At 31.5% G+C, this 13,741-nt stretch overlaps 1 protein-coding gene across 1 annotated transcript; it reads right to left on the bottom strand.

Annotated features, from left to right (window-relative positions):
• Window positions 1-542: 542 nt before the first annotated feature.
• Window positions 543-6,376, bottom strand: LOC127261173 (mitochondrial adenine nucleotide transporter ADNT1-like). Its single transcript, XM_051289402.1, has 8 exons — window positions 5,996-6,376; window positions 5,459-5,507; window positions 5,094-5,257; window positions 4,298-4,335; window positions 3,771-3,883; window positions 3,581-3,694; window positions 1,935-2,279; window positions 543-1,097 (listed from the first exon to the last, which is right to left on the bottom strand). Exons 1-8 carry the CDS (start codon window positions 6,151-6,153, stop codon window positions 1,014-1,016), a joined length of 1,065 nt encoding a protein of 354 aa, XP_051145359.1. The 5' UTR covers window positions 6,154-6,376; the 3' UTR covers window positions 543-1,013.
• Between the last annotated feature and the right edge of the window lie 7,365 nt (window positions 6,377-13,741).

Below are 13,741 nucleotides of genomic sequence, written 5' to 3'. Positions count from 1 at the left end.
CACTAATAATTTTGCCTAAAAAATATAAAATTAGAGAATAAAAAAATAGTTTAACAATTCTCTACTCCAACAAATAAGAAAATCAAAGACATTTCTATTTTCTTGTCCTTATTTTTCTATTTCAAAAACACTTTAAAAATAAAAATAGAAATGTATTTAAATTTTATTTATATATTATTAGTTAATTAAAATTATTGTTTTGGGATCCAATTAGTAGTAGTTTAAAATTTTTGTTTTGGGTTGCGTTGGATAGGATATAACATAACAATTTAGAACCCAAGCCCAACCCAAATATATTTTATTATACCCGAACTGAACCAATCTCAAATAATTAAACTACTCTGAGATCCACTAGGATCTATTGCCATTCCTACCAAAACACAAGAAAAACATACATCTTACATTGTTATCTCAAGCAAAATGTAGTAATAATTATCTGAACACACACAAGACAAGACAAATTTATATAAGATGAAGTGTGTACACAAACAACTCACTTACCAAAGCAGCATTCTCATCTACTCAACTCTATTCTAAACTCATTCCACAAAAAGCATCACTTCCATATCAGACCATAACAGAAAAGCAGGCAGCACAGCACAATCTTTCTTTCTAAAACAAGAGCCGGAAGCAATGCCAAAAATCCAGTAAAGTTCAAGACATGCAGAGGTTTACTCATTCAACAGCCATAAAGAAAACCAGTAAAGCTAAACGGCGACCAGACAAATAGCTAATTATTATTCATAACTTTGTCGCGTCACCCACCACTCTTACCCGAGACTGACTGACTGATGGTTACTTATTGGGGAAGCACTTCTACTGAACCAAGAACACGAAGATACATAACCAAAGGGGGTAGGTAATGTGCATCCTACAGATGCAAATTAGAATGGTATTTAAGTACTGTGATCTCTCCAGAAGAAGGGTTTCGGCAGTAATATCCTTTTCACCTTCTCGACAACAAAAAAATAAAATCACAGGAGCAAATGCCGTGGCTCTCTGTGCACTTACATTCAGTCGGATATTCGGAACTCCACCCCAAGTAACTCCTTCACTTGCTCGTATGTCACAAAAGCAATAGCTATTGACGGGACAACCTGGACAGAGATGGCAATTTTTGTTAGCCGAAGTTAATTTAAATGGAACTTTGGAATCCAACATTATTGTATGTAGTATGTACTTAAATACTATAAAGGCATTCAAACAAGTGAATGTGTTTAGTGATTTGTGTTTTATCAAATGGACAAAAAGATGCTAAGTTAAAAAAAAGCAGAAGCTACTTGTGGACTGCTTGTTCATCCAGTAATATCATGTTTACTATGATCAATATAAATAATGAAAATGATAATTTTGATTGGTTGACAAATATATTGTTGAATTCAATGCATTAAGATGTATAATAACACGACTACTTAAATTACTTAAGGTAGCTACGAAAATACAGAAATTTTTATAATATATACATATATATAACTTAAGTTAAAGTTAGCCATCAAAAACATGTTTTCACTAAAATGTTTTGGTCTTGGAAAAAAATAAATAAATAAAATGAATCAATTAATCACGACATATTACCTAGGGTTATAATCCTACATATTTTAGGTGTGAAGACAGTCCTTAATCATAGTCAAGGGCTATAAAGTACATGTGATATTAAGGTTAGGCTTGTTCACTTTTTCCAATAGTGTTGTAAATGTAATCCTAGGGTGTAGGTGTGTTTACAAAGGGGGTTCATAATCACTTATAGTAACCATGCCTTAAAGAGTTCTAATGGTCTTCCATTTGCAAAGTAAAGGGGTTATATGTATATTATAATTTACGTATGACATGAAAGATCTTAATACGCCGTAGAAATGAAAAATCAATATACGGCTGACAACAAAAGAGCTTAATATGCCATGGAAATGAAAAATGATGATAAGATCTTGACTAACCTTAACGGAATTGGGGACCAAACCCTTGTACAATGCTCGGAAGCCTTCATTCCTCACAGTCTTCCTGAACGCATCAATCATGCCGTTATATTCAAGGCTAGCCTTGCTTCTCCCATCACCAGTGACAATTGAAGAAGCATGGCTCCACCCAGTCATCTGCATTCTTCTCCGAATAACATCAAGAGGGTATGCAACAGTTTGTCCAACCGTACCAGCTGCCGCGCCACATGCAAGCCTCGTCGCGACACCCAATTCATTGTCTTGAACAAGCCCCAAGGGTTTGGATTTAATTAACCAATCCTTCAGAGATTCATACACAGCAAAGTTGAGACCCACATATGGAACCTGCAAACAAATGAAAAATATTATAGACATTTTACTGAACACCAGGGGAAAATAGAAAAGAAAAACAAAATTTTTAAATAATCACTTTGCACTCAATACGTATCTTCTCCTTCAGATAATAAGTTAATAAAATGAAAAAGGAAATAAATCATTTAAATACAAAATCAATAAGAATTATGGCGGCAACAAAGTGTTGAAGCAGGTCTCCTGATGACAAATATAACTGTTTTCTAACAATTATCATCTGCCACTACAAAATCAAGACAGTAACTTCAAAATGTTGAATATACCTATTGATTTAGAAATGAACTCAAAACATCAGAAGTCAAATCAAACTGTCAATTTACAATCAATCCAAAAATTTTATCGAAGAAAAAAAAGTGGTATTAGGATATTTGAATTTGAAAGTTGCAATTTTTTAGTCAAAGAAAACATTATATCCAAGGACTCACTAACTTAATCTGATGAAACCCAACCAAAAATAAGATACCAAGCGCAAATTTCAAAATGCAAATTCAAAAGTAGAAATAATTAAACTTATTCTAAAATATAAAAGCCCAGCACATCATCATATAAATTCTAAAAATTTCAGAAAATTCAGCTCAAGACTTTTGTTCCATTTTAGTGAAGTCATCTTAGATTCAAAATCAAAACTGGTACCAGAGAAAATTGAAATTGTATTCAGTTGGAATTTTGAAAACTAGTGTCTAAAACAATTCTGATTTCAAAGTTCCAAGTTTCTCAATTCAATTTCTTGTGATAACGTCAAATCCCCAATCAAAAAGGAAAACTATATCCATGCAAAGAGACCCTTCCAGCTTAAATAAACTCTTCTAAGTTATCACAATTTTCGCATCAACCATGTTTTAACACATTCAAACAAGTAGAATAATTTACTACTCAATAGAATAACTAGCTCACTAAATAAAGTTTCAAATCACAATGTTCTAGAAATAGCCAAAGGCTACCCTTTTTTGTAAACAGCCAATCAAATATGATAAACACTACTCTTAATCCAGACTGGCAGACTACCTGCTATCTTAACAAATATGAATTACTCAAGAACTCACAACTCCAATGGAAAAGGAAGCCAGCATCAGTATTAAAGTTGCTATAGAGTTTTTGCATTAACCATGTTCTACACATTAAAGCAAGAATAATTTACTATTAATTATAGTTTAGTCCAAAAAAGAGCAAAAGACTATTTTTTGTACACAGACAATTCAAATATGATAAAGACTACTTCAATCCAGAATGGCACTGTATTTTCTATAATAAATATGGCTTATTCGAAAACTTACAACTCCAATGACAGAAGGAAGCCAACCCTTGTATAGTGCACGAAAGCCTTCCTCACGAAGCACAGTTGACAAGGCATGAAACATTCCTCTATACTGATAAGGAGACTTATCTGTCTGTAATGCATTAGAATTAGTAATCCAGTGTGCATAAAGGCATCTGAATGGCTCTTGTCAGGAGGATTTGCATTACCTGTACAGTAAGCCTTCCTCGAACCATGTCCATTGGGTATGTAGCAGACATAGCAATTATGCCAGCACATGCTCCAGCACCCAGCCGCAGCAAAGGAGTCAACTCAGCATCCTCTACAAGAACAAAAATTCAGACAAATAAATTATGCAATGATTTACATCTGCCATATGTCTGCCACAAAAGTCAAAAGAATTAAGTTATTTGCTTTGACGCTTAGATGTAATAGTCCACATGGGATGCTACTCTGATGCAGCATAAGAATTCAGATAAAAATAAAATGATTGATAGGATATAATTAATATGTGAATACCACAACAAAGAATCCAGATTTCAATACAAGAACTTACTACTTTTCACTGCGATTATGTTTCATGAATATAAAAAAAAAATGCTCTGCACATTGTAATCTAACAAACAAAGCTTTCACCAGTCCACAGAAGAATAAAGGCAACAGTTTGTGTCACATGCCAATAAGACAAAAATCAATAAAGTTGAATAAACTACACTGTGTAAAATAAATGTCATACCATTGCCAGTTTGTTGCTGGTACATGTATAATATACCCCTGTTACAACACCAGAACAAAGTCAACTGATGGAAATACATAGAATACTCATCTCAACACACCAAGTATCTTCATTTAAGCTCATCCTTCACATTTCTCATTACAGCATGACCATCTTCATAAATTGAATAATACCAGCTAAATACTTAACTACCTTTCAGCAAATTAGAAATGTCATGTGTCAACAACATAAGATAAAATAATTTGTTGATTATTCTAGAACACATCCTACTTTACACAAGTGGAAGTTCCTTATTGATCGCATAAATATTAAACCTCCCTTCATTTAGTAAAATCAAATCAGATATATGTTCAACATGACAATAATTGGATACGGAACAAAACTTTCAAAGTTATCAAATGATCACATGCAAAACTGTCCATGATGCTCAGTTTTGAAATATAGCCATCCAGAAGAAAGAAATGGTACCAAGTGCAATCAATGACGCAAGCAATGATTCCAAAGAGCTTGCACTTGTCAACTTAAAAAAAAAATGAAAAAATCACAATTCTTACCGTAAATTTCTTTTGTGTAAAAAAACAGTATATAACATGACTATGAAATGCTTTTCCCATTTTTTAAATGGGGTTCTTAAAAAATTAGTTCATAAGATTATGAACTTCCTCTGTCTAATATCCTTCAATGTTAACAATACACAATAGGATGATTTCCAAATCCTAGCACCTGTTATTTGTGTGTGTGCACGCATGCGTGTATCACCCACTTAATAAACATATGCAATGTCAAAATATCATACTTGGATGCTTGCTCATAGCTGAAGAACTTCACTGCTGAATTTGGGACAATTCGAGCACAATTAGTTCCATTGCCTTTAAACAGCCCCCTAAAGCCCTCGGTTCTCCAAATGTACTTCAAGCCTTGAACAGTTCCATTGTATTTTATGCTGTGTGGATTTTGAACCTGACATGAATATAATTAAAAAATAATCATAACCGAATTAACAATTTTAAGAGCAAAGCTATGACTGGCCAAATGTGCCAAAAGATCATATACACGCAGATCAAATTGCCATAACAGACCATTTTTTTTTTTTAGTTTTCAGTATTCTCTCAACACAAGCATTCAAGTATAATAGAATTAACAAAGTATTGTTGAATAAACCTGGAGTAGAATTTTGAGGCGCTCTAAAGGTGCAACAGCAGTTCGCGACCTGCAGAGTACATGCATCTGGTCAATCACACAGACTTACATCTGTATCAATATAGCGGCAGCACCAGAAAGTCTATCATTCATTTCCACAAGCCCTTATCAATCATCACAAATAATTGAACATTTATTCTAATTAGTTTCCCTCTTGATTCAATCTCCAAAACAGAGGATAAATTACATGACCCATAGCTTATTTAACTTAAACAAATCACGCAATCTTTTCTCTTCAATAAGTCGAAACTTCAACATTTCCCCGTATCTTTCTGAGGAGAAAATTTCATTTGTAACTATAAAATCAAAGTTTAAAAGTCGTTCCGATCTCAGAAAGATTCGCAATCCTCCTCAATCAAACATATCAATCAACAATAGCTACAAACATATCAATCAGAAAATCACCCAATCCTTTCGAGAAAATGGAAAAAGGAAACAGCATTAAAAAATCACACAAATCATATGCACAAACATGAACATAAACAATTAAGAACTCACACTCCTCCCGCGACACCGCCCGCGACGAGGGATTTGCAAATACTGTATACTTGATACTTAGTAGGCTTGATCTCTTCCTTCGCCAGCTTTGCCTCCTCCGCAAAATTAACAAACTTTGACACCGTCGAATCTCTCGCCTTCACATCCTCCGACGCCATGAAAATCCCCCAAAAGAATCCAAACGAAACAAAAATAATTCCCAAAATTACCTAGAAAACAAAACAAACCCTACGAGGAAGACTACGAACACGGCCAGATTTCAGACGACGGGGTCTCCTCTCCTCGCGGCGGCGGCGACGGCGGCCGGTGGTAGCGCAGAGACAGAGGAATGGGGAAAGCTACGAGTGACGGCGTTTCGTTTTTGTCGAGAGTGAGAGTAAACTCAACCTGCTTTTATTTTTATCTTTTGTTTATTAATTACGAAATTGCCATTTATGGTTTCCTAAAAAAACAGGGAGGGTTTGTTTTCTATTTTTATCCATTTTTAATAAAAATAAAATTATTTATTTCACAAATATTTGTATATATTAAAATATTCAACATTAATTTTAATAAAATAAAATTTCCCTTTGTGCCCGTGGAAATGTTACCGTTTATTTATTGTATATAAATTTTTTAATATTAGTATTATATTGAGTTTCAGTGAAAAAGACAAAAATACTTTTATTAATATACTTTAGTATAAAACTAATGGTATATTAGGTAAGTAGTAGAATTATTAAATGAAGAAATGATAACCTTGTTTTGAAATGAACAAAAATGAAAATTTGCAATATTTTAATTGGACGGATGGAGTATAATTATTACTCCCTATTCAGTCCCACTTAATTTGTATACTCTTTCTATAATTTGTCATTTTTTTTTTTAAAATATAATTATACATTTTAATCATATCTTTAAATATATAATTTTATAATTTTTTATTTTAATTAAACTGTTTAATCATTTTAATTTTAATTTATAATTATTTTTATTAAATTATAATTATTTTTATTAATATATTTCTAATTTCACAATACCGTGCCTAATTTAAAAAGGACAAATTACTTGTGACGGATAGAGTATTATTTTTTATTTTTTTAATAGAATATAGGTAATTTTTTTATTAAAAATTAAAAATTAATCTTTTAGATGACAATTTTAAAAAATACTCCCGGACAAAAATACATATTTGAATTTTTTAATTAACTTATAAATAATAGTATTTGATTAGTTAATTTAAGTATTTAAGATGATTTTGATATTTTTTTTATATACTTTATGTATATATAAAATAGTATATCATGTACTTTATGTAAAATTTATCAATATTTTAGCATTAATGTATAATTAATGATGATAGATGAATACTTTGTTGTAAAAGAGATAAAATTGATATAAAAAAAAAAAAAAAAAAACACTTTTCAATTGAGAGGAAAATATATATATATTGATAACTTAGGCAATATTAAATAATTGTTTAAAAAAATCAAAAATAAAACTCTAAACTAAATACATTATTTAGACAGGGTAATATTCTAGAATTTGATTTTATATTTCATTTTAATTTATTTGGAAACTCATTTTTAGAATCTTAATTGAAGGGAACTTGCACGGTTTATCCAAAAACGACCAAACGAAATATAAACTCATTTTTAGACTTGTAATTAGACGAAATTTGCATAGTTCATTCGAAACGGCCAAACGAACTAATGAGCAAGTCATTGGTTGGTTTATTTGGTCATTTCGAATTAAACGTGTGAATTTCCTCAAATTTCAAGTATTAAAATAGTTTCACATTTTTTTGGCGTTTACGGTTTAAGGTCTTAAACGACTTCGGAGACACAAAACAATATCATTAGTTGGTTTGTTTGGTCAATTAGGATTAACTGTGCAAGTTTTGTATAATTATGAGTACAAAAATGGGTGTACACCTTTTTAACATTTAGGGTTTTTGGAGTCCTAAATAACCTCGGATGGAAAAAAATAATATCGTTAGTTGGTTTGTTTGGTCGTTTCAGATTAACTGTGCGAGTTTTGTATAAACTAAGTCTAAAAATTAGTGTATAATTTTTAGTGTTTAGGATTTTTGGGGCCCTAAATGACCTTGCATTGATAAAAATAATATTGCTAGGTGCTTTGTTTAGTCATTTCGGATGAATCGTGCAAATTTTCTAAAATTTCGAGTCTAAAAATAGATTTTTATTTTATCATTTAGGCATTTAGGGCCATGACGAGCAATTATTACTCTTGTGTTTTAATTTTCATATTGACAAAATATATTCCACAGATGTCACACTTTCATGATTTCGTCTTCCATAACACAATCCCACTTCGCGTACTTGAGATTGTATCTGTCATCAACTTGACGTGCGGCCAGAGGACAAAAATGGCAAAAATGTGACACTTGTGGAATATATTTTGTCAGGGCGACAATTAAAAGACAAGACTGATAATTGATCATAGGTATATAATACTTATTGCAATTTTCCTGATTTGTATTCTTTGAGGTATATGAGTGTAATTTAATCAACAATGTTTATTATAACCTCGTTTATCCTTTCACACCTTCAATTTTGGCGCCACAAACAGGATTCATGCAATTTCAATGTTGTAAACAAATTTCACGATATCGTTGATGATGAGATCAATGGTAGCGAGCAAAATAAACTAGTCTTAATTCCAACCTTATTCGATCGCTCACCAATCAACGGAGACATAAAAAAATTTGAAGTTCCAGATATTTTACATCATTCGCCAATACCAGACGATGAAGTTGAAATCGTCCAACCACATAAGTAAACTCTAGAGAATATACTGAATTCGATTTACTAGATATATGAAATTGTGTGAACTTGTAAATTAATCAATGCTCGGAAGGTAGATTAACAAAATTATTGTTTCTCAATAATATATATATGGGGAATAATTTCTGATATTGTGTAAACCTGATTGTTTTCATAGTTTTTCAAGATTTAGAGAGTAGTCAAACTATTAAAATCATGGTTGCCTCTGTTAGGAATTTGGTTAATATGTATTAACCATCGTATTTGAAATAAAATATCTAAATTATTGTTAATTAAAATAAATTAACATACCGTTAAGTTGAGTTTAATATTTACATGTGCATAGGGAAACATTACATACTATATTATACAACCCGACATTTGATAAGATTAAATACAAAACTTAACATTTTCTAAGTTGTGTAAAAATATATTAAAATTCAATAGACAACATATTGTTTGGCGTTTTCGGCATCTAATATACACAATATCCATATATTGACCTGTAATGGAATTCACAAAATCAAATGATGTATACAATTTCTATTATGTGTATGCATATTATAGGGGCTTTGCAGTCGGGATTAAAATGCATAAAAAATTAAAAAATGACTCGTATCAGATATAATATATGAAATATTGTTACAAAAAAGTAGGGTACAAAGAATACAACAATTGGAAATCAGATTAAACCAAAATTCATCCAGAAGAATACAAAACATTACGAAAGATCCAAATAATGCGTCATAATCATGAGATGAGAACCGGCTGTAATTCAAATGTACGTTTTCAACTGGATAGACAAATTGCAATATACAGATTTACATACTTTGAAGACAACCACAACCACAACCACAATCTACGTCCTACAATATACAAGCATATGCTTCTATCCAACCGTAACATTGGTTAATTACACTTAATCATGTCAAACAAATTAAGAAATTGGACTACCAATTAGATGGTGATATGGTTCGATAAAAAAAAAATAGCATTTGGAGGGAAGGAAAATATGAGATTTCTCAAGTTAGACTTGAAAAATCACATGAAAGAAAAATGAAAAGAAATTTTCAGAAAAGTGGGGGAGCAAATGTATTACTACAATACTTCAGCCAAAGATCAATGGATAATCCATTTTTCTTTTATGGAATTGAAGTAGATTCTGAAGATAAAATTGTTAACATATTTTGATAAGATGGTCGAATGAGGGAAGACTACTCATTGTTTAAGGATTCTATTATGTATGATACTACATACCAGATGAACAAGAACTACAGGCCACTAGTCAAATTTACAGAATTTTTGTTTGTATGGAGTCAACATATTATCCTCCAAAAAGTTAGCATATACTTTAGACTTATACAACATCTTAATACATTATACGCACATCTGCTAATTTTTTTTTCATGTATCGGATTATAACAATATTGCTCATTAGGTGTTTTCATGGACTTTAACATATCACTGCCAAATGTCTATATTTAGGACAACAATGTTGTACGAGGAAACACAAGATTAATTCAAATGGGTTTTCAAAATTTTCTTGCTATAACCGTAACACGAAGGGATACAATGCCAGAAACATACCATACTCTATGCACATGGCATATTGTATAAAATACAAAAAAAAAAAAAATCTCATTGTTCTTTACACTAAGGTATGCTAAAATAAAATAGAAAAATGATGAAATTGGCAATCTAGAATGCTAATTACAACTATTAAATATGCCCTATACACATACAGGTTTTTTGTGATATTTAACATATTATTTATAGGGTACAAGATGTAAACCGATTCAACCTTCATTAAGAATATATATGCTGCAGACGTGCTCTCCCAGAGAGTCTCATAAAGTGGCTACTAAACATTAATTCATTGAGACAATGGTCTTAAACTTGGACAAGATAGTACTTCACTACAAGGATAAGAACAACACAACTGAATGAATTACTTAACTTCTCGGTGGAAAGGTTTGAACACATAATCTAAACCCTTTATGTTTTGTGTAACTTAACATGCTTCTTTAGTTAATTTCTTTGCTGGCATGAATCCAATAATATGTTGATTATAATGTTGATACAGGCTAACAAATGCCATTAAATATGATGCACATGTATAGCTAACAAATTGAAACAGAACGACAATCTGACACAAACCGACACAAAATAATTGAGTTTGGGTTAAGAATTTCAACTCGATTATATCTATATGTTGACACGAACCCGACATAATAATAAACAGGTCGGTTAAGATTGAGGCCCTCAAGTCACACGACACAACAATCTAATTATATTAATACATTTTTTTATATATGTAAAATAATTTTAGTTTGATATTTAACACATATATTAATTAAATTAAGTCCAATCTTAAATAATTCAACATAATTTACTGTAAATGTTACAGTAGGACTGACAAAAACTAACATAATACAACAATCTGACAAGAAATAATTGATTTGGATAAATGATTTTGACCCAATTATGTATACGGGTCAATACAAATCCAACACGATAATAAATGAGCCGATTAAGGTTGAGTAATTTAACCTATTTAAAATAGAGCTGACAAAAAATAGGCATGGCCCAAAAATCTAACCCGAATCCGGCACAAAAAAATCATGTTTGGGCCTACAAAATAGGCCCGGAAAATTTTGAATTGTGCCTAGTCCGACACGAGTATGAATCAGGCTATGTCTGGGCCAATTAAGGTCGGGTCGTGCCTGGCCCGACCCAATTTTATACTCCCTCCGTCCCACATTGGGTGTCTTGGTTACTGTAGATACGGAAATTTAGGTTAAATATTATTAGTAGATAATTAAGTATGTATTAGTGAAAATAATTAACCTATAATATAAATTATTATATATTAAGATTAAAATGACTAATTAGTTTAATTAAAATTAAAAAAATTAAATTAGAAAGTTTAAAATAAGATTAAGATGTTTAATTATTTTCCAAAAAAGGAAAGTAACATGATATGTGGGACGGACAGAAACGGCAATATGGACATGATAGGTGGGACGGGGGGAGTATTAAATATAATTCTAAAAAATAACTCTATAAAGAGATTAATAAATGAACTTATGTTAAAAATAAAGGTGTCTAAATAGTTTAATCTGTGTGGTGTAGTTATGAGGTCATGGATTCAACTTGGCATATAAAATTTTATTAAATTATTTTAGAATTAAGGAAAATAAAACAAAAAAATTGAATATAGGCCAAATGGGTCGCCCGGCATGGCCTGATTTGAAACTGAACCGTGCTCGGGCCTGGGTTTTCAGGCCCAGTCTAAAACTGGGCCGTGCCTATCTGGTCCAATATATTGTCAGGTCGGGTCGGCTTATCTAAGAAGATATTACTTGGCCATATATGTTCAGTATAATACAATTTTCTCTTCGCCCTCACCCAACAACATATTTCCTTGCGTCCATCTTAATACATTGTTTCTTCAGTATAACATTAATATTTTAACTTTCTTCAAGTGAACTTTTTTTGCCGGAAACAAACTTCGAATTCTCTCTCATGTAGTCAGTCCTTTGATTATCCTCCTCCAACAAAATTTGCACACAAAATTTCTTCCTTATTTTATCCAAAACCTCACGTTTGCCAAGTTGCTCGTATACATTCCCACTCAATTTAAAGGGCCAATTTTTTATGTAAAACATCGAGAAGATTACAAAACTGTGGATATCCGGCTGCATCACATGTGGAGGCACCTCGAATGAATACTCAACACCTCACCATGGGTCTAGATAAAAGTTTTTTCCAGCATGTTGGAAGTACCCAAATAGTCTGTAAAAAAACACCGAATCTTTTGCCCATCCATCTATGGAATTTAGGCTATTGAAGTAAAAAAATCTTTGTATGTACAATGAAGAATCTTATTATGTACAATGGAGACATAAAACATGATCCAATTCTCCGAGCGACATAAAGGAAAAAAGTTACTATAACAACATACAACATAACCGTGTCAGCATTTCATAATTTACTAAATCATAATCTCAAATACCTAAATTCATCATTCCTTACGTACATTGAAAGTAAACTTACATTGTTAGCCTTCAGAGACTCAATCCAATCATCTCCAAGATATTCTGCCTTCAATTGACGGTCTTAATCCTTAACCAATTCCTTCTTACTTTCTTGGCAATATCATTTTCGATCTCAATCTGAACCATATACTACACGCAACAAAGAACATAGCATTACTTAATTTATACCATAAACATCCTAGATTTCATGAGTTAGCATATATAAAAAAAAAAAAAAAAGAATTTGCAATTGAAATATTAAGCACACATGAATATATACTCACAGTCATGTTAGACGACAAAAATAAAAAATAAAAATATGACATTGCTACACCCTTCTCCTTATTTTTTTTCTTCAACTCAGATCGATTCAAGTAACTACCGAGAGCATCAACACCATTGGTTAAGACATAAGACTTAGGGCGTAAGTCTACATATCAAACTTGAATATGACATTAATACCATTCAAAAATATAATTTATCCTAAATCAACGAAGAGGCGCATTCTAAGTAAAAGATGTGCATTTAACCGTACTCTCATCTTCCATGTTCAATTTAAACCCATCCAAAATGTTAGAGAATTTTTCATAGGAAGAACAAAGTATTTTAGATTGCATTCGGCCTTGATGAACCTTAATCTCTTTGGTTTAAAGCTTGGGGATAGAGGGTTGATTGGACTCATATAAAGTTGGATTAGGGGATAGTGGACATTGAATTTTTTGTTGTTCATTAGATTCATCCAATGCATCAACAATATCCTGCCAAAAATTTTCATTAGTACTTTTAAAATTTGTATATGTATTTATAAATAAAGCTAGAAAACAAATACAATTAAATATACCATCGAAATACTAAGAGCAATTTTGCTTGGTACAAGATTTGGAATGGTTAAATACAACTTGATTTCTATATAGGTACAACTTTGAACTTGTGTAGGTATAACT

The sequence above is a fragment of the Andrographis paniculata genome, unplaced genomic scaffold (genome assembly GCF_009805555.1).
Source record: "Andrographis paniculata isolate CXL003 unplaced genomic scaffold, ASM980555v1 Contig62END, whole genome shotgun sequence".
NCBI lineage: Eukaryota > Viridiplantae > Streptophyta > Magnoliopsida > Lamiales > Acanthaceae > Andrographis > Andrographis paniculata.
The sequence above is the reverse complement of the archived record's forward strand: the minus strand, read 5'-3'. Positions and strand labels throughout refer to the sequence as shown.

Bases quoted from the DNA above. Each gene is read 5' to 3' on its own strand.
- LOC127261173 (XM_051289402.1), bottom strand. From the start codon at position 6,153: ATGGCGTCGGAGGATGTGAAGGCGAGAGATTCGACGGTGTCAAAGTTT. The intron at 5,508-5,995 runs GTGAGTTCTTAA...TGTACTCTGCAG, and splicing joins GGCGGTGTCGCGGGAGGAGT to GTCGCGAACTGCTGTTGCAC. The intron at 4,336-5,093 runs GTATGATATTTT...GTGTTGTAACAG, and splicing joins AGCTATGAGCAAGCATCCAA to GGGTATATTATACATGTACC.